At 40.2% G+C, this 25,439-nt stretch overlaps 1 protein-coding gene across 1 annotated transcript in view; it reads right to left on the bottom strand.

The window, feature by feature from the left end:
- TENM3 (teneurin transmembrane protein 3) overlaps positions 1-25,439 on the bottom strand; it is a 2,383,554-nt gene that overhangs the window by 406,654 nt on the left and 1,951,461 nt on the right. Inside the window, exon 9 of the mRNA XM_082374697.1 lies at positions 7,313-7,619. Within this exon, the coding sequence (XP_082230823.1) occupies positions 7,313-7,544 (232 nt within the window). The 5' untranslated portion in view covers positions 7,545-7,619. The remainder of the gene's footprint in view (positions 1-7,312; positions 7,620-25,439) is intronic.

The following is a 25,439-nucleotide window of genomic DNA, read 5'->3' as shown; positions in this document are numbered from 1 at the left end:
TCTTACTAGAATTGCTAAAATGTCTAAACAATTTTGCATAGTAATTGTGAGGGTAGGTGAGCCTTTTTTGTGTTACTGATTTTATCTGAAATGGTCCTAGAATCTTACCCTTGAGAATGCTGTTTAATTTTTTTGATTGATCATCTTACACGACTAACATATTTGTTTTTTTCCTTCTTGTTTACTTAGTGAGTTTTATTTTAATAAGGGATGGGTTTAAAATTTCATCCCAAACCTTTTCATCATCTAGTGATAAGATCATGCTTTTCTACGTTGATTTATTAATCTAATTATGTTAATAGATTTCCCAGCATTGAAAAATCCTTGCATCATCACCAAGGATTAGTAACCACTTGGTTATTAATCTGGTCCAGACTGTTATCCTTTTTATACATTGCTAGATTCCTATATACAAATAGTTATTTAGAATTTTTATTACATACATATTGAGAAGAAATTTTGGTCTAGATAGTTTCTTTTTTGTACTATGTTAATCAAGTTTTGTTGTTAAGGTTATGTCAACCTCACAATATGAATTTTAGTGCTTTCCATCTTTTTCTTTTCTTTTTTTTTTTTTTGTGTTGAATAGCTTTTTGAACTAAGGACTTAGCTGTACCTTGAAGGTTATGTAAGATTTACCTAGGAACCTATCTGGTATTTTTTAATGGTGCCCCTTTTAATCACCTTTGTAATCTCTTTTGCGGTAACTGATTCTGATGACTTTTCTCCACGTTTTGAAATAATTTGCGGTTGATCATATTTTACTATGAAAAAATCAATTTCCCCAGATTTAAAAAAAAGTGTTGTTTGGAGCAGTTCCTTTTCATTGTTACGATGTCTTCAGGATCTCGCCTTATGTTCGTTCTCATTATTCTTTAATCTGGACCATCAGGGACTTTCTGGTTTCTTAGACTTTTTAAAGAATCAACTTTTTGTTTGTTTTTAATTTAAGTTTATCGTGATGATCTACTTCTTCCTATTTTCCTTTGGTTTCTTTTTTCTGATATTTTACTTATTTCTTAATATATATAGTATGTTCGTTTTTGTTGGTCTTTTTAGATCTGTTTCTGAAGGAGGTGAACCATAATATCCCACAGTAAATGTGTTTTAACAACATTTTTTCCCTAAAAGCTTTTGCTTTGTAAATTTAGCTACTACATTGTTTAATGTATGCATTTTAAGAGTATTCATCCTGTTGTCTCTTACCATTTTACTTAGTGGTCCTCTTTACCCTGTTTAGTGTTTTTAATTGTAAATTCCACCTTTCCTAATATTAATACTGCCAATCCTACTTTCTTTTTGTTTGTATTCACCTGATATCTCTTTATATCCATCTCTTTATTCTCAACCACTTTTTACCATTTTAAGTCTGTTTCTTATAAATACCAATAACGTTTATAAATCAGCTGGTTAGTTTCTGTTTGTGTCAAAATTCAGTTCATTTCTATTTCATGTAATATGTCACACAGTAGAGTTCACGCCTTCCATCTTGTTTTATGGTTATTCATGATTTTACCTGTTTCCTCTTTTTCCTTGGAGCTGTTTTGTGCTAAATTGATCAGATCGCTATTCATTCCTTTCCCCCTGCTAATTAGGTAGGTCTGTTGTGCTTTCTTCATTTCACTAATGATTACCTTCCCTTCCCTGACATTCATATTCAAATACACATTTTTCATTACTACATGAATGCAAGATAGCAATTATTCCCCTCCACTAAAGCTCTATTCTATAACTGTTTCTCCCCTCTTTCTTCAGATGAGATTTTTGGAACACTTTTAATTTCCCTACCAGCTTCTCCCAACTATTGGATTTTGCTGGTAGGGAAGGAGTTTTACTTCTAGTCTTTTCTTAGGGTTTCCCTTGTAGTGGTTCTTGCACATCTCCACTCGCTCTATCATCACTTGGGATTCGACCGCATATATACTGCACGGTGGGTGGTTCACCACGTTTTCCTTTCATTTCACAGGTAGTGACTCTGATTCAGTTGGTATCACTTCTTGAATACTTCAGATGGTGCACATTGGTGATACAGTCTCTGCATCTCTGCACGTCCCTAAATATCTTGCATTTACTCTGAGAGATGGATGATCTCTTCTCTGCATATAGAACCCCTGGGTTGTAGTCTTTTCCTTGTGGTAGACGGTATTCTGTTGTCCTCTAGTTTTCACTGCTGATGATGAGAAATTCATTAGTTTTATATTTGTTTCTTTTGTAAGTCACAAGAAGAGTAACTTGTTTTTCTTTCTCTAGAATCTTGTAAAATATCTTTAATCCACAAAGTTAAAGAATTTCTCTAGGATGTGCTAAGGTGTGTGTGTGTGTGTGTGTGTGTGTGTGTGTGTGTGTGTTCTTAATTTTACCTGGAACTTTGTCTTCTGAGTCATTTCTTCTACTTGGTCTTCAAAGCCAGTCATTTGGATTTCAACAATGACCACCCTTTCTTCTTCAACATATCTATTATATGTTTTTGGTTTGTAAATTGTGGCTTTCCCCACCTTAGCATTTGGCTGTTACCGCTGGTTTTGCTGCTGTGCTGTGTTTATTTTTGTACTTAGATGTCTCAGAGTGCTCTTATTAGAATCTTTCGTTTTGGTTTGGGTTTTCCTTCTCTTCACCATGGCTCATTTGCATTCGGAGCTTCCTGATTTGTCTGTTTTCTTTCCTACCTCACTTCCTGCATGCTGGGCGCCATTAAGCTTGTCGCTGCTTTCCTGGGGGCTGCCTTGGAAGCAGTGACAAGTCCCCTTAGTCGCTAGGGACAAGGCTTTCTACTCCCTGGGTTCCAGGGCTGGCGCTCTCACACTATCGGAGTGGAGAAAAGGCGTCCGTTTAGGCTCCCTCAGCTCCTGAGGGACCAAGGAAGACAGCTGCCCCTGCAGCACGACGTTCGCTCCAGGGAGGAGCGTGGGAGAGGCCGGTGGGCATCTCTCCGGCACCGTGAAACCACAGCATTCTCTCTCATCCTCACGCTAGGGCTTCACCCCGCTTCGAGCTTTCATCTGGCCCAAGAACAAAAGCACCTGCACCGACTTTGCCCATCAGGACCCTAAGAGGGGTCTAGACCTCATTTGCACCCATATCACTGCTCAGCTCGGGAGAGGTAAAGACTGGCTGGGAGATGGGTAAATGAAGCATCACTCGAGCCACCCTTATACCAGAATCCTGGATACATGTTTACAGAAAAACTCAGACCGCGCCTCTGATGTCCTTTTGTTTCACAACAAAAGGTAAGGGAAAGGTCTAGCATCCGGAATGTTGTATAAAAGATGGTCTGGGACTCAGGACACAGCCCACCAAGGAGGTGCAGCAGGAGGCTTCAGGGCTTGTGGGATCTACTTTCCCACCAGCTCTACTTGGACCGGCCTTGGACCAGCAAGATCATGAGGTGGGAAGTCATGTCTGCGGAGCTGGGGGTTGCTGGGCACTCCTGAGGATGACGAGCAGGAAGAGAAGGCAAATCCCAAAGCAGCGGAGAGGAAAGAGGAGAGTTTCTGGGACCAGAAGCAAGCGGTCAGGGAGCCCCGCTCAGAAATCAGTGAGGGTCTTTGTCCAGCTGCCTTCCTCCTTCCCTTTCCTACTTTGTAAATTTATTATCTATTTTGATTTCAGGTGTGTACAAACACAGACAGACATAATGCTGTCTGCTTTTCAAATTTAAAAACAGATAACCTTCCTCCCCTGACATTCTATAAATGAAGAATAAATGGTAGGCTTTTCATTTTAAAATTCTGAAATTCACAACCACAACACTGATGACTGACTAACGGGTAAACACTTTGGGTTAAGACTGTCTCAGAGGTGTTTTTCCTTTTTTTCCAGGGTTAGGGTTCTGTGGAAAAAAAGTGTTCCCATTTCCAGATATCACCTCATTTCAAAATTCACCTTCATGGCCAACATTCCTCATTGGAGTTGATGAGCTTTCTCGTTTGGTCAAGGACATTACAAGAATGTACATAGTGCTGAGAAGAAAAGATCTTTTATTTTATCACTTCTCTAAAAACTGTGGGATGATCTTATGCAGCTGTTTCATAAGAAATGTGTCTCAGATCTGACAGGATAAATTCCCTTCAAAGATGAATCAAAGAAAATAGTATCCAAGAATGCCAAAGAAGCCACTATTAGCCTAACCCCATCACACCTACAGAGAGCTCCACAGCTGCTAAAAGGACAACTATTCCCACCACCCAGTAAACCACATGGAGAGATTTAAAAGGACAGAAAGAGATCTGTGTGAGAACCAGTCAAATGACACATTACTGTGAAAAGGAAATCATCCTTAGCTTTACAGTATCTAAATATAACACGTAATTAACAATAGTCACCTGCCAGTCAGTAAAGCCATAAAAAATGATTAAAATTAAGTTTGATAATAGGCCATAAAATTGGTCGATAAAAATAAAAATATTACATTTCTTTTTTTTTATAGTTGACTAAAATCATTGTATTTCTAGATTTGAATTCTCCATGTAATTGCATTAACAGGCGTCTCTACTTATCCCTTCCTCCAGCTGAAGCTGCATTTTCCTGTGTCATTCAAAGAAGAAGTGGATTTGGACTGGCAAGGCGTTTTGAAACTCCACGGACAAGCTCAATTAGCATGATTCTTTGGAAGAGTTTCAATGGTCTTTGGCTACTATTAATATTTTTAATCTTTCATTTTTATTATGTGTATGATGTCAAGAGCTGTGGCAGGAAGCACATTTTGTCAATTAAATAATTAATACCATAGCATAATAGTCAGGGAGGAAAAATTGACATTTGTCAGGTTCAAAGAAAATGAAAGGCTGGGAGGATTGTTCATTATGCTTGCTTGGGAAACACATCATCTGATAGCAGACTTTTCCTTATTCCTTTCTCACCTCATCTACCGCTCCCGCTACAAATATTCCCCACATCAAACCAGAGGAAAGAAAAAGCATTTCCAATGCTTCCCTCTTCCCCATCCTCATCCACCCAATCACAAAATCACGTCCATTTTATTTCCTGAATATGTGTCCAGTCTCCTCATCTCTCTCGATCGGTACCATCAAAATTGGCTAAGACTGAGTCCAAGAAACCAAAGGGCAAGGTTGACACTGAATTGCCTGTTTTCTGCTCTGGCAACTGCACAGAGCTTAGAAGCCTGAGCGCTGGGGGCAGACGGGCCTGGGTTCAAGTCCCAGCACGGCCCTCGCTGGCCTCCCAGCCTTGACCGTCTCAACCTGTGAAAGGACGATGCCCCGGGCCCTCCATCCCGAGGCGCTGTGAGAGTTCAGTGACGGCGCACGTAACTCCTGGCACATTGACTGGAACGAGGTGAGGAATGAGCACACCTCAGCCATCAATAGCAGTGCGTTCCATTTATGTTCTCAATACGATCTGATTTATGAACACGCCAAGTGAATGGTGGCAGCCCCGCACGCTGCACTTTTGCTTCTCCCTGCACCTCCGCCCTGAAACCTCTTCTCGCCCCTCCACGTGGCCGCCCCGGGCAGCAGGCCCCTGTCGGCTGCCGTGCTCTCCGTCTCTTCCCTCTGCCCCGATCGCTCTCTACGCCTTGGCTGGCAAGGAGCTGGGTGACAGGGAGGTCTGGTCCCCTGAGACTCTGGCTCACCGGTTTCCACAGATGGTCTCGCCGTGCCATCAGCTACAGTCTGCCCTGGATATACGCTGCCTGGGAGGGGAAATTTCAGCTCGCTATTTCTAACCCGTTAAGCGCCATCCTCTCCGCCTAAACGAAACGCTCGCTTGGGGCGGAGATGCGCTTCCTCGGGGCATCACGCCGCATGTGCTGCTTTTTCCCCTCTCACGGTATTCCACAATGTAGGTTGTTCTTTGCCAATAGGGCACGAAGAAGTTATTTCTGTTACAAAAGGTGAGACTTCACACCGCGTTCAGATTGCCTGCATCTCTACGGTACCTGCTATTTTTGAAACTGGTGAAAAATGTACTCTGATAATCTCTGTTCACTGTGTAGAGATTATGAAAGAAGAAGTCGGGTTTAGAATGATCACACATGGCACAAGGAACTCAAGTCCCTTAATTTAGCGAGAGCACCTATCTCAAATATCTGTGCTGCATTTCCCTTAAAAACTGGATTTTAAATGTTAAGCAAGTTTTTCCTCTTTCATATAATTTGATACCTGTAATTAGTAAGGCATGCTTTCGTGGGGAAAACAATCTCTCTCTGGCAAATCAAATGAGTCTTCTTGACGTAAACTGCTTTAGGTGAGGGAATGCTATTTCACTCTATTGAGGATGGCTCTTTCCACAACGCAGAGAAGAAAAGAACCAAGGAAAAGTTTCGAACTTTGGAATCATTTATAGCATTGTTACTTTTTCTTAAATTTGTTCCTGCCCAGTATCAAACTGTTCGTCACACTGTCTGTAAGGTGACTGGAAAAGAATGAATATATTCTTTATTTTTGAAGTTTAATTTATTTTTTCCTTGTTTCTTGATAAAATTAGCCAAGGGATGCTAAGTTCTAGGTAAATTAACTAGAGAATTGTAAGAGGATTTTATTTTTATTATTGGTAATGTTGCCCACATCTCAAGACTGTGTTAGAAGAAACGAAATGTCCCTATGTATGCCTAATTTTAAAGAAGCTACTGCTTTAAAGCATGGAAATCAGTAGGGTTAGGACTGTGAAGTCAAGTTACAGAAGCCACTATTCCACTGGTAGAACACGCAGGCAGAAAACAGAGGGTAAAAATGTTCAACAAACACGTGTGCATGACCAGACCATAATGGACTACATTATGGGAAACTAGGATGTTTTAGGGTCTAAACTTAATGTCCCAGATTGCCTTCGAGACAGAAAACGGAACCCCTGTGACGCAGGCTCTTCTATAAACAGACACAAACAGCTGGGCCAGATGGATCATGAGATGATCTAGAGGAAGAATTCTTACTTTCTTAGGAGGGAAAGACGAGTTTCCTCACCAACAGTTCTGTACTCCTCACACCAGTTCTAACTACAGAAACAGTGTGTGTGTGCGCCTTCCTGAGCCTCGCAGGGAGCCCTGGAGACCTGGGTTTCAAGTTTATGCACCAACACTTTGACCACACGCAGAATCGCAACCTCACATATAAAATGCGGGGTGTGGGATGATTCTCTACGTGGGTCCATACCTGCATCTGGGTCCGTGTGTCCCTAGGTGGCTTTCTACCTCTAATCTGGAATACTATGGGATCATCTAATACCTCAAAGTCTAAATCAGAGGATAGGACATCAATCTAAGAAATAATCATCTCACCTCGAAGGGAAAAAAGTGACACCTGCACGTTAGCACGAGCCGAGCATGCTTCGTTTTACTAGAACAATGACCTACCTTGTCTGGTGAACTCATCTGCTTCTCTGTGAACCAAATCCTTCACTCTGTTTCCATACAGCAGCCGTGAGGAATCGTGATCAAAAGCTTTCAGGGTTTCACTGGAACTGTAAGACTTCTGGGTGGGAACCCGGCACTCCTCATTGTCTGCTGAGGAATTAGTGTAGCGCCGTTCCTTCTCCCGTCTGCTCTTGGTCAGGGAGCAGTAAGGCCTACGTTCCTTCACATCCATGCTTCATTCCTTCGGGGCGCGCGTCAGCCCTGGCTGTGACGAAGTGTGCTCAGGGTTCCATTCTCACTGGCCTGTCTGTGAAGATAAAAGGTTGGCATGACGTCAGCATCACATTCACCTACAGACTGACCACATCCTTCTCAATCTGGAGAATGGGGGAAAGTAAGGGTAGTATTGCTTATTGAGGAAACTTGCTTTCCACAAGAAATGACAATTCGTGAAATCTGTGTAAAATGTCCTGCATTATCAGGAGGTGAGGGACACGTTCTGGTAATGAGAGTTACGGTCGCTTGTTTAAGCTGCTAGATCTGATCTTTCACATTAATACAAAAAAAAAATTAAGCTCAACCACACTTTTTTTTTTTTATATAGTGAGTTTTTAATTTTTTTTATTTTTTACCTTTCTTTTTTTTAAACATCTTTATTGAAGTATAATTGCTTTACAATGGTGTGTTAGTTTCTGCTTTATAACAAAGTGAATCAGTTATACATATACATATGTTCCCATATCTCTTCCCTCTTGCATCTCCCTCCCACCCTCCCTCCCTATCCCACCCCTCTAGGTGGTCACAAAGCACCGAACTGATCTCCCTGTGCTATGCGGCTGCTTCCCACTAGCTATCTATTTTACATTTGGTAGTGTATATATGTCCATGCCACTCTCTCACCCTGTCACATCTTACCCCTCCCCCCCCATATCCTCAAGTCCAGTCTCTAGTAGGTCTGTGTCTTTATTCCCGTCTTGCCCCTAGGTTCTTCATGACTTTTTTTTTTTTTTTCTTAGATTCCATATATATGTGTTAGCATACGGTGTTTGTTTTTCTCTTTCTGAATTACTTCACACTGTATGACAGACTCTAGGTCCATCCACCTCACTACAAATAACTCAGTTTCGTTTCTTTTTATGGCTGAGTAATATTCCACTGTATATATGTGCCACATCTTATTTATCTATACATCTGTTGATGGACACTTAGGTTGCTTCTGTGTCCTGGCTATTGTAAATAGAGCTGCAGTGAACATTGTGGTACATGACTCTTTTTGAATGATGGTTTTCTCAGGGTATGTGCCCAGTAGTGGGATTGCTGGGTCGTATGGTAGTTCTATTTTTAGTTTTTAAAGGAACCTCCATACTGTTCTCCATAGTGGCTGTATCAATTTACATTCCCACCAACAGTGCAAGAGGGTTCCCTTTTCTCCACACCCTCTCCAGCATTTATTGTTTCTAGATTTTTTGATGATGGCCATTCTGACCGGTGTGAGAGGATATCTCATTGTAGTTTTGATTTGCATTTCTCTAATGGTTAATGATGTTGAGCATTCTTTCATGTGTCTGTTGGCAATCTGTATATCTTCTTTGGAGAAATGTCTATTTAGGTCTTCTGCCCATTTTTGGATTGGGTTGTTTGTTTTTTTGTTATTGAGCTGCATGAGCTGCTTGTAAATCCTGGAGATGAATCCTTTGTCAGTTGCTTCATTTGCAAACATTTTCTCCCATTCTGATGGTTGTCTTTTGGTCACAACCACAGATTTTGATACAGAAGCTACTAGCTAAAAATTGGTCTTGGTGTTTCCTAAATTTTCCACATTGGAGAAGTTTTCTCTTGCTGCATTTTCTCCATTCATAAAAAATTCCCTTTCTTTTTCTTACAAAAACGTATACTACTTTTATTTCTTTTAATTTTTATTTGTTTTAAACAGAAGGAGCAAATTGGGAGCTTCACAGAAGTAAAACTTTGCCAAGTGCACTGAACATTCGATTATTTTTCACAAAGACGTTTCCTTCAGAGGGCACAATTATCATGTGTTAATGACCTAAAAGTCTTGACAGGTGGAAAAAAGCGGATCCTTCTCTACTACTCCTCTCCTTCAAAAGCATTTTCCTCTCTAGAAAATGAATTTAATCAGCACTATCTTGATTTTTAAGGCAATTCAAGTAGCTAAATTGATGGGATAGTTTCTTGCAAGGGCCGGTAGCAAGAATAAGTTAGAAGGAGCAGGACGAATTGTGTTTCTCTGCCTAGCAACTCTCTTTTTCCTGAATTTGCTAAAAGGACAGGGGTTAGAGTAGGGAGAAAAGGCTCTGCTGTTGAAGATACAGGGCCCAGAAGAGGGAGGGCCGTACCCACATTTTACACGGTCCAGGGCTCATCCACATTCTGCGTGGTCCTCCTTGTCTTTATTCTTTCTCCTTCTGTCTTTCCTTTTAATCTGAAGGTCCCTGAAGGCCTTGTCTTCAGCATTCAGTGTTCTCCCCGCCCCACTCCTTTCCTAAACTCACTTTTTATTTGAGTGATTCCATAATCAACTTGAAACAAATGATTCCTGGTGGCCCCAGGTCTTCTCTTGGGTTCCACATCCTTAGGGCTGGGACTTGTATTTAGCTATTTTCTCCTGTGTAGAGTCCTTCTCCGGAAGAGTCTCTCTGCCCCTCTCTTCATCCTTGGCCGTCATGATACACGTCACACTGCTCTCTCTGATGTGCTTCCAACTCGGAGTCTCTTCGCTGACTCTGATTCGCCCACATCGACTCAGGTTACATCCACGCTGTCAACAAGTCTTGATTCTTTCTGAGCAAAATTACGACTCCTAATACCTTTCACTTTCTAACTTCTGCCTTCCTTCCAGCAAGAAGGAGAGCAGGGAAACTCTGAGCTGGAGTGACCCCAGAATCCCAGAACCTATGCTTGGAAAAGTTGGACGCTCCTCCTGCCGCCTCTTGGACCAAACTGAATCCTACCCACCCCCCACCCCCGCCATATTGAGGGTATCCACATGGGGTTCCACGTGTCTCTGCTACTGAACTGAGCTGCGCTGTTAAAAGTAGTTGCTAATATTTTAGCTTGGTTGTTGAACTGTATCTTGACTTCCCTACCTTTTTCTTCTTTTTGATGAATCCTATTTTAAAAACTAACATTTTTCACTGACTCCCTCTGATTCATTACTCCATTTTTCTCTCTACAAGTTCTTCCAATAGCTTTTAATAGAAATTGGATTTCCCTTAATGTAGCTTTCCTTTCTGTTTAAGACAAATAATTTCAAGGTACGGTGACAGGGACTGTTTTTGTACAACAGGATTAAAACAACAACACACGAATTTACTCTTGTTATTCCAACAAACAGAAGTCACTTTAGATGCATATTTATTGAATGACTAATATGCTGAGAACACACCACTGAATCAAACAATGTCCCTCAGGGAACATATGCTTAGTGAGGGAAACAGGTACATTCCTTCTAACGGAGTGAATAAATATGCCCGAGTTAAAGGAAAATCTTGTTTCCAAAATAGTCTTGATCTCTTTGGAGGAAAGGTTTATATAGACTCTCATAACTAAATGATCCTCAAAAAGCTTTTCATTGACCAGAAGAACATTGTAATTCAAGCATTTTTAGTAATAGAGTTTTGGGATTTGAAATCATTATAAAGGTTCCATTTCTTGCCCTAAGTTGACATCTTTCAAAAAATAAGTGTTGCTATATATACAAATATGTAGGCATTTTTATACTTTCAAAATGGACTGACTGGGACTTCCCTGGTGGCGCAGTGGTTAAGACTCTACACTCCCAGCGCAGGGGGCCCGGGTTTGATCCCTGGTCAGGGAACTAGATCCCACACGCCACAGTGAAGATCCCGCGTGCCTCAACTAAGACCCGGCGCAGCCAAATAAATATTTTTTAAAAAGTGAACTGACTAATGCCAGGGAAAATTGGTTTTTTTTTTTTCTTCTCTGTTGCAGTTTTGTTTCAATTAGTTAGGCCAGGCATTGATTAACTCTAGTCACCTGACCCAATCTGACCCATGACCTGCTTTTGTAAATACAGTTTTACTGGAACGAAGCACACGTATTTGTTTACATATTCTCCTCGGCTGCGCTCATGTTGCAAAGACAGAGTTGAGCGGTTGCAACAGAGACTGTAGTGAATTGAACTGTGGCTCCCAGAAAGATATGCCGAAGTCTTAACCCCTGGTATCTGTGAAGGTGACCTTATCTGGAAATATGGTCTTTGTAGTTGTAATCGAGTTAGGATGAGGTCATACTAAGTTAGGGTGGGCTTCAAATCCAATGACTGTTCTCTTTATGAGACAGAAGAGGGGGATTTGGATACAGAGACGTACACACAAACAAGAAAATGGGCCATGTGACGATGAAGGCAGAGATGGAGGAATGCAGCTATGAGCCAAGGGCGTCAGGTGTTGCCAGCAGCCATCAGAAGCCGGCAGAGACACGGGCAACAGATGCTTCCCTAGGACCTCAGAGGCAGCGTGGCCCTGCCCGCACCTCGCTTCCGTACTTCTTGCCTCCAGAACTGAAAGGATACATTTCTGTTGATTCAAGCCACCAAATTTGTGATATTTTGTTACTACAGCCCTAGGATCTGATGGCCCCACAAATTCTAAACGATTTGCTATCTGGCCCTTTACAGAAAAAAAATTGCCCATGTCTAAGTTAGACCACACATATTTCCATTCTGTCTTTTTCTTTGTCCCTTTGGATCTCTGAATGTAAAAAGTATTTTCTTTACTATATAGTCCATGATACAGTTTTTCAGTCTTGCAAATCAGATAAGTCAATAACTTCTTTAAAGTAATAATATGAACATACATCATCAGTAGCAAAGATGCATCCTTGCAATAATGTTACCAATGTTTAAAAATCAATTCCAATTAAGTGTTAATAAATTAGTAATCAAAAGATAATTTTATGTATTCTTGAGCTTTATAGAACATCTCTAGCACAAAATATCTGACTTTTCTTTATTTGTGAAGCAATTCTAAAGTGCCGTGAAAAATCAATATAGAGTATTCAAATACACCATCAAAGAAAAAGACATTTTGAGCTTAGAGCTTCCAAACAATAAAAAATCCTTTGCATCTGTCTTTCCAGTTTTGCACATGGTTCAAACTCTTCAAGGATTTAATTTACACTGTAACGTTTGCAACTACTGATATGCTTCTGATGGAAGTCAGTGAGTTCAATATGACTTCAAAAGGCAGTTTTCTTAGATTAATATCCCATGGTAATGATGATGTTGATTAGAATATTCAAACATTTTGTCTATATCTATTATTGCTTCTGTTTACATTTACTATTAATCTTGTGATTTACACAGTTTTAAGAATCACATCCATAAAGGATATTGGGAAAATTTGTTGTGTGAGGCCAGTGTGATAATTTTTTATTTGCTATTAAAATTATGATATTAATTAAGATACTGGGAGTTTGGGGTTAGTAGATGCAAACCATTACATTTAGAATGGGTAAACCACAAGCTCCTACTGTAGAGCACAGGGAACTATATCCAATCTCCTGGGATAAACCATAATGGAAAAGAATATAAAAAAAAGAATGTATATATGTGTATAACTGAGTCACTTCGCTGTACAGCAGAAATTAGCACAACATTGTAAATCAACTGTACTTCAATAAAAAAAGTGTAAAAAAAATTTTTTTTAAATTAAAAAAAAAAAGGCAGTTTTCTGCATTATCTCCTGCACTCAAAGCTGAAGACGAGAAGGTTAAAAAAGTGCAGCTGCTTAAGTGGTGTTAAATTGTTGAAGCACTTTGATGGTGATTGCATAGTCCTACCAGACGAAGAGGGTCTCCCGGAGCATATTCAGCAGAAAGCAGTTAATGAACGGGACCCTTGCTGCATCAGGGGGTGGGGCCTTTGAAAAGGGAAGAGAACTAGTAGAGAGAAAGGGGACCGAAAACTCTTAGTTGAACTGGCTACAGCAAGTATATGACAATATCAAACTGATTTGGTTAATTTTCATTAGCTCCTTGAAAAACCACTCAGTTACTGCCCATAGCACTGCTCTGGAAAACACAGCTGTTCTTAAAGCAAATTCCATTATTTGGCTATTTGTTTTTTCTCAATATCTTGCAAAATGTTTGATTGTTTGAATGAATGCGCAGGTAGTCCTGACTTAGGGACACTAGGGATCATATCCTCTATTTCAGATACTGTATATTATTTCAACATGCTTTGAAACTTGGCCACAGAACTTAACGACATTATCACATTGTTTCATAACCTGTTCTTAACGCCAAAGAAACATTTGAAAATTGTACCTTTAGGAAGTAATCTGATTTTAATTGGACTTTGTATATTTTTAAAACCCTTGATGCCAATGATTACAATCTCTCAGGCCCATGACAAACATCCCTAAAGTCATCTGTACTTCTAAAATTCTGTGAGCTTATATGTCGATCTAGCAACGGAAATAAAAACAAATATCCAAACCCAAAGGATTAAGTAACGTTTTCATCAAATTCACTCATGTGTCCATTGTTATTTATTTTCTGTTAAGGATTACAAATTCCTGAATGTTATCTTGAATATCTTCTGCATAGACTGTCTCCTCACTTTATAATGGTTTGGAAAAGCTCACCCAAAAGAGTAAGCAGATTTCAGAGAAACACAATTTACCTCAGCATATTTTAGATTAAAGATCTAAATTAAGCTATCTGTACACAATACCAAGAATATTTTGCCTTTTGTTATTCACAGTTCATATTTTCCCTAATAAGTTAGTATTTATGATTTATTACCAGTTATGTTAATCCAACAGTAAATACAACTTTGCACACCACAAGCACTTCAAAATGTTTCCTTCATTGAATAGTTAGATTACTGTCAACTGAACACGAGATGAAATCAATTGCTATTGTTCATTTCAGAGGTAATTTTGTTTCCTGAGACAAATTTATAAATCAAAGAATTGAAATAATTAAGAACAAAAATAAAATCATGTTATGGTGATTTTTTTTAACAATGCTAAATTCAAGTGTAACTAAAATTTGAGCTTACAGTTTCAAATAGAAGAATGCAAGCGAATCATGTTTGAGACACAAAATTAAAACACAAGCAAAACTGTGTAAAGAAACACAGGGAAAGGAGAGTGTACCATGATTAACAAAAGTGATGCTTGTTGAGAAGATACAGGTACGGAGAAAAATAAATATAGTGAATAATTCGTGATTGAGAAGATTAAAAGCAAGGAAGGTTGCTTTCTTTAAACAAGACAGGAAATAAAGAGAACATTCGATAGCAATAATAAGTAAGAAGTCAACTTATGTTTCCAGCCAAGATGGGGTAATGGGAAGTGGATTTACCCACTTGTCTAAAATAGCAACAACAATAAAATAGACAAAATACATGAAACAAAGTTTTCAAGATACTGACATGAAGAAATGAAGGATAGTGAACCTTGAGAGAGGGGAACAAACAAGGTGAGCCCTTGAGTACCCTTGCTCACTGCCTTGAAAGAATTTCCAGGCTGTAGCACAGGGAGGAGGAAACCAGGAAGAGCTCAGCCAAGTTCCTAAGCTAAAGAGACAGAGCTGAAAGTCTGGTAGAACAGGTGGTAAGGATTTGCAGGACAAAGTGTTGGAGGAAAGAGAGCTGCATGGGGAAAGAACTCTGCAGGTCTGCAGAGGGTCCTTCTTGAGAATTCAGCGGTGTAGTGACCAGCACATGTGTGTGAGGGGACTGCTGGAGGCCAGAGAAAGAATGACTGGAAAGGATTACAGCAGAGTTTCTCAACCTCGGCATTACTGATACATTAGATGGAAAATTTTCTTTTTGTTGGGGGATATCCTACAGTAGGATGTTTAGCAGCAGTCCTAGCCTCAACCTACTGCATACCAGTAGCACGCCTAGTCATGATAATGATAAAATATCCTCAGACATTACCAAATGTCTTGCTTGGGTAAAACTGTCCCTGTAAAGGACCGCTGAATTACAGGGAACAGTTTTCAAAGCTCAAACAGGGCCAAGAATAGTGTATAGTTTTTCCAGCCAGACTAGAAAAACCTCATAATTTATTAGGCGATGTATTCACAAAGGTCTTGCCTCAATTGTGGGGAATAATTAGCACTAGACTAAACATCTCTCTAGTCTCAATAAAAAATCTTAAAAGCAAGACCAGAAAGGATCAAAGTGTTTCCAAGTAGCTTACCTGTCCCATAACAAAGCTTAAGAATATTATAGGAATAGAAAAATAACCAGCACTCAACACAGTAAAATTCACAATGTCTGTCATCTGATCAAAGAGTACGTGGCATGCAAAGAAGCAGGAAAATAATGAGGAGAAAAATCAAGCAATTGAAACTGACCCAGAACTGACACAGGTGTTAGAATGAAGAGACAAGGACATGCAAACAGTTATTATAACTGTATTCCATATGTTCGAAAAATTAAATGGAGACACGAAAGATATTAAAAAAAAAAAAAGAACCAAATCAAACTTGTAGAGATGGAAGTACCGTGTCTGAGATGGAAAATACACTGGATGAGATGGATGGCAGATTAGACATCGCAGAAGAAAAGATTAATGAACTTAAAGATACAGTAATAGAAACTGTATGAAATGAAGCACAGAGAAAGAAAAAAAAATAAATGAATACATCAACAGTGAGATGTGGGACTACTTCAAAAGGTCAATATAGATGTAACTGGAATCTCTGAAGGAGAAGACAGAGAGGAGAGAACAGAAAAAATGCTGATGAAATAACAACCGAAAAATAATCAAATTTGATAAATGCTACAAAAACCCACAGATCCCAGAAACTCAACAAACCCCAAGCACAAGAAATATAAAGAAAATTATACCAAGGCATTTAATTGTGATTAAAATTGTTCAAAATCAGGGACTTCCCTGGTTGTCCAGTGGTTAAGAATCCGCCTGCCAATGCAGGGGACACGGGTTCGAGTCCTGGTCTGGGAAGATCCCACATGCCATGAAGCAACTAAGCCCGTGCACCACAACTACTGAGCCTGCGCTCTAGAGCCCGTGAGTCACAACTACTGAGCCCGCACGCCACAACTACTGAAGCCCACGCGCCTAGAGCCCGTGCTCCAGAACAACAGAAGCCACCACAGTGAGAAGCCCATGCACTGCAATGAAGAGTAGCCCCCGCTCGCCGCAACTGGAGAAAACCCGCGCACATCAACGAAGACCCAGTGCAGCCAAAAATAAATAAATAAATAATTTTAAAAACCTTAATTTTTAAAAAAATTGCTCAAAATCAATAATAAGGAATAAGTCTGAAAGCAGACAGAGGAAAAAGGCACATTAAACACAGAGTTTCTTGTTGTAAATAATGAAAGCAAGTAGACAGTAAAGAGACACCCTTGAAGTACTGAAAGAAAAAGAAATCTGTCACCATAGAATCCTATAAGTAATGAAACTATCTCTTAAAAAGGAAGGTGGAATAACTACCTTTTTCAGACATACAAAAGTTAATCACCAGTCGACTCTCATTACAAGAAATGCAATGGAAGTCCTCTAGGCAGAAAAACAATGACATCAGATGGAAATACAGATCTACAAAAGGAATAAATAGCCCTTGGAAGTGGTAGCTGTTTGGTTAAATACACAAGCTATTTTCTTATTAAATCTCTTTTAAAAACAGATGACTGTTTAAACAAAATGATATCATAACAATGTATTGTGGATTTTATAACATATGTGTAAGTAAAATTTATTGCAACAGTAGCACAAAGGAAGGAGTGGGGAAACGGAAGTATACGACCGCAAGTGTTTTGTACTATTTGTGAAGTAGCATAGTACCGCCTCAAGGTAGTCTGCTATACTAACGACGTATACTTTAAGCCCTAGTGCACCCACTAAAATAAAACTGAGAGCTACAGCCAGTAAGTTAAAAGAAATAATGGAATCATACGAAATGGAAGCATAAAACATCAACTAAGCCAAAGAAAGTCGGAGAAGAGGAACAAGGCACATACGGGGCAAATGGACAGCAAACAGCAAGATGACAGACTTAAACTTAACTAAGCCAATAATCACATTAGATGTAAATAGTCTAAATACTCCACAAAATGCAGAGGTTTTCAGATTGCAGTAAAAAATAAAAATAAAAACCAAGACCCAATTATATGCTGCTTCCAAGAAACATACTTAAATACAAAGACACAAATAAGTTAAAAGTCAATGGATGGACAAGGGAAACCTAACCATATCAAAATTGCATTAAATATAAATATAAATGATCACAACAATTAAAAGGCAGAGATAGACTGAATGAAAGAGAAAGATAAGACCAGCTGGAGGAACACTGAGCAGCAATTCAGAAGAATGCAGTAGGTCTACACGCACTGACACGGAATTGCGCACAAGGCAGAGTGCGCATTAATTTCTCTGTTCATTCATCATACACGTCAGGCATGGTGAGAGGTTCTGGGAATGGAGAGATGAACACGACATAGTCTCTACTCTCTTTCATTCTGAAAGGGGAGTTGGAGTTTAAATAATGAGTCACACAAATACATATACAACTAAAAATGTAACAAATGCTGCAAAAAATTGCAAGTTGCTAAGAGAGAGAATAGAAGGTGGGGTCTGATTGAGACTGAGAGCCAAAAAAAAAGACTGATCTCAAATGACATTTAGGCTGAGAGCCATTGGTTAAATAGGATTTAACCTGGTCACAAGTATGTGTCACAGAAAAGAGGCTGACAGTAGAACAGACCAGGCTGAAAGAATGTGTTCCAACAACACACGGAGACAGGGAGAAGCTTGACGGACAAATGCCAGCAGGGCTGGAGCAGCGTGAGAGAGAGGAGAGGCGCGAGACGAGTCCGGAGGGAACCCGAAGCCCAGAGGCAGAGCTTCACAGGACAGGGAGAGCAGTGTCACCCATATGCCACCATTAACGGGTGACCACTGGAGAGCTTTAAACGGCACGTTTGACATGATCAATCAGGTTTCCACTCTGGAAAGATCCCTCTGGCTGAAGTGTAGAGAACAGGGAAGACGGAGGTCTGGGGAGGAAACAGGAAAACTTGTTGGCAGATTTCTGCAGAAGTCCAGGCAAGAGAAAGAGAGCTTGGACTAGGGGACCTGAAATGGCAGTGGGCATTTAGGGCAGTGGATGGATGGGAGAGACAGACTTGGCATCAGTAAGACCTGTGATGGGCTGAAATGAGGGTGAGGAAAAGGGAAGAGTTGGGGGTGACCACCAGGCTGCTGGCTGGAGCAGACGGGAAAAGGGGGATGTCTACTGAGACAGAGGGAACAGGAGGCCACCCCTCACAACTATTTAGGGCACACTCCCAATTCTCGCTTTTCTTTCATTTAAAACATATTATTAGGCGGTAATCTTTGCTCTTTGTGGAAACTAGAAAATACAGATACGAGCAAAACAAATCCTTAAAATTATTGCTCACTTGACATTTGAGTGGTCACCTTTTCAGGCCCTTTGTATGCATGTGTGTGTGAATGTAGGTATGTCATATATAACTTATAGTTTAATGTAAATGATCTTGTAACCCATTTCTACTTGACATATTACGAACAGTTTATGGGAGTAAAGATATATTTATGTCTTTATTTTAAAAATGATAAATAGGAAGCTGGTTGTTTTAAAACTGAAAATTATTCTTCAGGCTTTATCATAGATAGCAAATATAAAAACTTAGAAAGTGAAACAAATAGGAGAAATATACTAAAATAGCTACTGAATAAGTGTGACTACTGGAAAATTTTTAATTGGAAAATATATAGAACAGTGCCTGAGGCTATAAGAAAAGTGGCTTGAGTCTGATCAAATCATTAAAAATTCTTTCAAAATTATTTATATGTAGAAGGAAACAGAAACTGGAAATGATCAAAAAAGAAAAAAATATGGATAATGAGGTTAATTCACCCAGTAATGTAAAGTGGGAATATATTCTATGATATAAAAACAAATAAAGCAATTCACTTGCATAATTTGAAATTAAAAGTGATTCTATTTTCCCTAATAAAAACAATGGACAATAGTAATGTAGTAGTAAAATATATTAATACACCTACGTGGGCTACCACCGCAAAGAAATGAAAAACTGCAAGGAAAGTCATAATCTCCATACTTCGAATAATTTTGGAAAAGGTCCTCCAGAATCCAACGCGGCTGAACCAAATGCAGCTTTCTTACCTTCCAGACCTTTAGGGTAAAATGTAAATAATCTCTCTCAATTTGTCTGCCTGCCTGGATCAACCAATATCCATCACATATATTTAAGTATTTCTATGATGGTTTAAGCCAGAACTCTGAATCTGGAGGCCACCACTTTATTCACCAGTGCTTCAAAATGAGCCAGGCCTTTGAAAAATTTGCCAGTAATGCTATCGGGTTCAGAGGGAAAATCAAAGAAACAGTTACGTGTCATGAGACTGTGTTATCCAAATGGCCTCAAATACACACTAGGTAAAAAGCAACCAAATAGGCACCTTTGGTATCACTCGGTGTACTGTTCTGATTGAACCGGGTCGCGGACTGTCATGCCACCTGCAAACGTACGTGTTCACCCCAGTGGACGCGCCAGCCACAGTCAAACACACAATCACCACGATAGCCTCCACTTATTAAACAGTTTACCACGCGAGGCTGCACGCTGCACTGCGATTTCTAACAACAGCCCGTCAAGTTTCTGATATTTGCCAGCTTTGCAGCTGAGGAAATATGAGAAATTCATAAAGAAATTCAAGTCAGACACCCGGGGAGTGGCCAGGCTGGGACTCACACACCCACAGTGTCCTTGCATTTACGTCTCTGAACCGTTGCCAAACTGTAAGGCCTGTGGAGCTTCGACTCCAAACTCAAACCTTTAGCCATAATGCGAGAAAAATAAGCAAGCCTTTTGGATGGCTTAAAAACAACTACAGCTTCTGTATCTTAAAGCTGACCTGTGGGTATTACTGACCTGGTGACAGCTGGGGACCTGCATGCCATTGGAGGAGCTTCTTAAGTGAAGAACTAGGATTATTTCCCTAAGGGCTGGGCATATTCCTCTCTTGAAGAGTGGCCATAAAAACTCCTTGATGAATTATTAACTTCAATCTTGATTATTTATTGAGTGCTTAAAATACACCAGGTGCTTTACATATATGACCTCACTTAACCCTCACAGCAACCTTGCGAGGTAAGAATTATAAATTCCACTTTCACGTGAGAGAACTAAAGCCCAGAGAGATGAATTGATTCCTCCAAGGACACAGAGTCAGGAAGTAGCCAAGTGGAATTGGAACACATTTCGGTTAATTGCAAGTCTGTCCTCTTAATACTAGCCTCTCCTTCCAAACCTTAGAACAAAGAGGGGGTTTAAGCCATAAACAAAAAAAAAACAACCAAAAGCCAAGGAAAAAAGTTTTCTAAAAGGCTGGGGAGAGGGAGAAATGACAGAAAAGAGTTTGACAAACTGTGTTAGGATGTCAACAGATCCAGTACAAACAAAGTCAGAGAAGGCTGTCATATTGAAAATGCCACAATAATTAAGTTATTATTATTTAATTTATTTAACTGAGGAGTAAGAAAGGTGGAAAATTCAAGACCCAGTTAAAAAGATCAAATATATTGGGAATATTTTCAAGCTTCTTCTTTGAGGAAAAGACAATTTAGGAGGAAGTAACTGATACCTCACTGTGATGTTCTGTGTTTCAGAGGAGAACCCCGTCACAATTCCCTTTGCTTGTCTCCCATCCCACGTAGTTTAGTTACTAGAGGAGAAAGGCTCCCCTACATCTCGGCCATTGTGGTCAGGTGTGGGTTTTTTTGTATGCCCCGTATTTCCCTGAATAAATGCTCCTCTCCCACGTCGGTTTCTAAAGGGTTCGGGTGGAAGAGACCCCAATCCTGGAGTCAAGGAACTGCCTGCACAGAATCCCAGTGACTGGTTCAGGAATGGACATGTGACCTAACTCAGGGCAGAAAGGTCGGCTCCAGGACACATGACAAAACTACTGGGAATGTGCCTACTCAAAACCAGCCAATGTAGAGCTGCTAATATGGGAAGATGAAGACTTGGAGCTTGTTTACATTTTTGCCACCGTGTGGAGAGAGCCTTCCTGCCACTGAAGTCTACACAGAAGAAAAGAGACCTCAGAGAGAGAGCGCCAACAAGCTCTTACCCTGATTTTTCAAATTAAAAAAAAAATCTATACCAATACAACTGGGGTGGAACACAGGGTGGGTTTTTGATCAGACAGATGATGCCAAAAGTCTAGCTCCACTATTTACGATTTATGTGACTTATGACCTCGGACAAGTTATTTAAACTCCCTGAGATTTGGTTTCCTACCTTTTATTCTTTAAAATGCATGTGACAATATCTTTCTTATGGAGGTATTATGAAGATTAAATGAGATACAGTTTTAAAAGCATTTAGCCCAGTGATTGGCATATAACATAATGTCTACTTGATAAGGACCAGTTATTATAATTAAATTCAAAAGCACTGTTCCATGTCCAAGAATAACTTCCAGCATCATTAGGCTTATCTGAGGAAGCTGAGATGGGGAAAAATGTATGAAAGCTCAGTTCTACAAGGTGGAGAGCAAGAGATTATACATCTGTAGCAAAACGTTTTGCTAAAATGTTTGAATGGAACTTGGGGTTTGAATTTTTACGAGCTTATTCAGAAATACTGTGTTATCAAAATGAGAAAAAAAAAAAGTTCCCACACCGATAATTTCAAAATGACTGCATCTCTACTGACATCCAAATATTTACATCTTGGTAGTAAAAAGCAAAGTCAGCAAACAACAGGAAGGACCTTCAGGAGAAGCAATGAAACTGATTAAGAGTCTCCAGATTGAAAGAACTACGTGAGGTTTATTTTAGTAACAACTAGGTGGAGACCTGATAAGTACCCACATGTATTTGGAGAATAGAGATAACTGCAGTTATTCATGCCTCTCTAACCCACAGGCAAAATTACTATAATAAACATACCCTCTGTCTACTACCCACCAGATAGTTTTCATCTCAGTCTGAAAAGCACCAAACCAGCCAAATGGCACCTTCTTCACAGACCCCTGGAGAGCAAGAAATGCCGGTTCAGCGCTGTAGGTGAGGGTCTCTCTCAACACTGCATCTCCCTGCAGAGATGCGGACAGAGAGATTCCCAAACCCCACTTTTCCCTGAAGCAGTGAAGCGTAGGGGGACAGAGCAATTCCAGAGTTGCTTTAGGGTTTCAAAATGCCTTTGGTTCAGCCCTAGTGTTTGATTTGCCCAAAGAACTATAGAAACCCTCTTAGCTGGTGGTAGACTCAGTCTCCGTGGGTGTGGGGAAGAGGACCGACGTCCTTATCACCAGTCTGGCAAGCAATCTGTGCACTTCGTCAGGAGGATTCCGTTCTCCTTACTCTTTCTCTTCTTTGGTGTCCGTTGTTTGTTTTTTAGTGAATTTTAACACAACTCTATCAGGATACTTAAAGACGCTTGCCTTGGTATAGGCTCACGTAGAAATAGACTGTTTTGAAATCTCAAGTTTAATCACACGCCTCTAAGTGCCTACATATAATATACTCAAATATTATGACTTTGTATAAGCACAGCCAAATAGTCAAGTAAAAATAGGAAAAGTATATCCAATTAGTCAACTGTTCCAGATTTCCTGGATGTTTTCTATCATAAAGACAAATATGTGCATAATTTATAATATTTATAAAAAATTGTGTGAGTCGGGGACATATGGCCTGACCCAGGCCTGCCTTGTCAGGGGCACGTGCCGAGGGGTGGAGGTGTGGGCTGCCATCCAACCCAGCGCCCCGCTGAGGGGCCGCGTCTGCTTCCGGGGGACCCCTTTCAATGATTAGCATAAAGGCTCGGGAGGAAGCAGCCCAAGCAAAAAAATATTTTTTTCCTGCTGTTACCAGTGGTAGTTATAAGCCGAGGCACGGGATGAAAGTGGACCTACGCAGCAGATGACACTGTTGCTTTCTCAGACGTCTGCTGAAGTAGGAGTCTTTCAAGGCTCTTGCTGACCATGAAAGGCCAGTGCAAGCAAGAGCACACGGAGAGAGAAATCCCGTGTCCTTGGCTTCCCGTTGACTGCCTGCCGAGGTGAGAAGCTGGGCTTTTGCCACTGTATCTCATACCTTGATGATGTATTCTAGACAGCTGTGAAAAACCACACTTTCAAGGTAAGCTAGTAAATCGTGGCCACTCAATAAATATTAAACCACCACAGCCATTGGAGTAAGTCCATTTGCCCTGTGCTTCTTGAAAGAAAGGCATGACTAAAACGCGAGAGTCACTGTTGAGAAAATATGATCTAATTTTGGCTACGGTGGCTTTGCTTTAAAATAATTGAGCTTGCTATTCATCTCATTACAAAATAGTTATGATATCAGTTAACATTTATAGTTCTAATCCATATGCCGGGAGGAGTTTACAATTAATTTGGATGGAGAATTAAGGAAAGGACTCTAAGGAAACACCTTCCCCAGGTGAGTCAACCTGTCACCTTCCCAGCTGGGCGCTGGCGTTTCCGTCCTAGTGCAGGGGCAGCATTTCTGCAACCAGGTGTATTATGTTAACACTCATTTAATTTGTGGTCCCTCTACTTCTAACTACCAGTAGGGGGGCCAGTTGGCACTGATAACATTAATTATTTTGCATAATGGGCACCTGTCACCTATGAACCCGACTCAGCCTACTAACCGGATTTCACGTGGGTAAACAAGTAGTAATGACTACTAGTTACCATTAGTCTAGATTTGCATTCCTCCCCCACCCCTGACCTTTTCCCACTTCACAATCGCCATGCCCCTCTGAGCATATGAAATGGTGACACCACCTAGAAAAGAAGAAATCATGAACATAAAGATTTCCATGATTATTTTTGGAAAATAGACACGTTTCATTGGATCGTTTCTACAGTCTACAGTAGCAAACATGCAATGTGGAATATATTTTAATTGCTGTGATGTAAATGAGACTTTGGGGTCATGTTACAGAGTGCTAACTGAAAGATCCAGCTAGCTAGGACTTTAGCACGCCTGCAGGCCTTTTAAATTGTTATGGGAAATCTCAGCATTCAATTGAGCAGTTTCAACACTGAGCTCCCCTAAGGCTTATTACAGTTTGGCAACATGATGCCAATTTCAGCTAATGTACATAATGCTTTTTTCTTCTCATACTTTATCTACAGAACCTCTCCAGTATGTACAACTCAAAAACCATGAAACATGAGGCAGATGAAGAGCTACATAATTGAGGCAATTTACCATTGTGTTATTGGCAAAGGTTCTCAGGTACGAAGGACCTCACTCACATGGGGTTCAGAAAACCATGAGTTTCGAAATATTGGTCCAATAATAATAAATAGAAATATGTATAAAATGCCCAAATTATTATAATTTAATTTCCATTTAAATATTTCGTTATAAACTCCCCACAAGAAATGCATGCAGATAACTCAATGCAAGAAAGATTCAAGCGGTAAATATCTAGAAGATTAACTCAGGATACTGGGATACTTAGAAAATGTATTACAACTGATAAACATTTTCATATATGCTCTGATAGTTAAGTTGGCTCTGAAAACCTGGTTCCTCAAGTATGAGCCACTAAAAAGAGAAAATGTATCTCAAATATAAGTATGGCTTACTGTCATACAAGGGAGCGCACCAGGGGACCCTGTTTCCTCTTCTTGGGGACATGAAGTACAGGTCTGTGTAACTTCTTGCTGCTGCAAGGAAGAAGGTGGGCCAGATTCCCCACTGCCTGACTAGATGAGTCTGATGCGTCTTCTCAGGATGTATCTGAGCAAGACAATGCAGAATCCTTCGCAGAGGTGGCAAGAGACATGTCCAAAGTTGTTACTGGTTTTGCATTAGATCCCCCAAATGGCTGGATCACACCCCCTTCAGCTGGATCTGCAGAACTTGGGGAGTAAATAGCAATGCTACAAGAATACCTTCCCAACTACTATTATTGAACTGCAGAACTCCTTGGATGACAACCACTTCCTTTAAAGCCCTACAACAAAAGGCATGAAATAGTCTCTGTGACCTAAACACTACTCATCAAACTGCACTGGGTGTTTCATACCAGGCCATACCCACCATGACTCGGTGTGGACATTTAATACTTTGATGG

The sequence above is a fragment of the Balaenoptera borealis genome (genome assembly GCF_965194805.1).
Source record: "Balaenoptera borealis genome assembly, chromosome: 21".
Lineage (NCBI taxonomy): Eukaryota > Metazoa > Chordata > Mammalia > Artiodactyla > Balaenopteridae > Balaenoptera > Balaenoptera borealis.
This window is presented reverse-complemented; position numbering and strand designations above follow the sequence as displayed.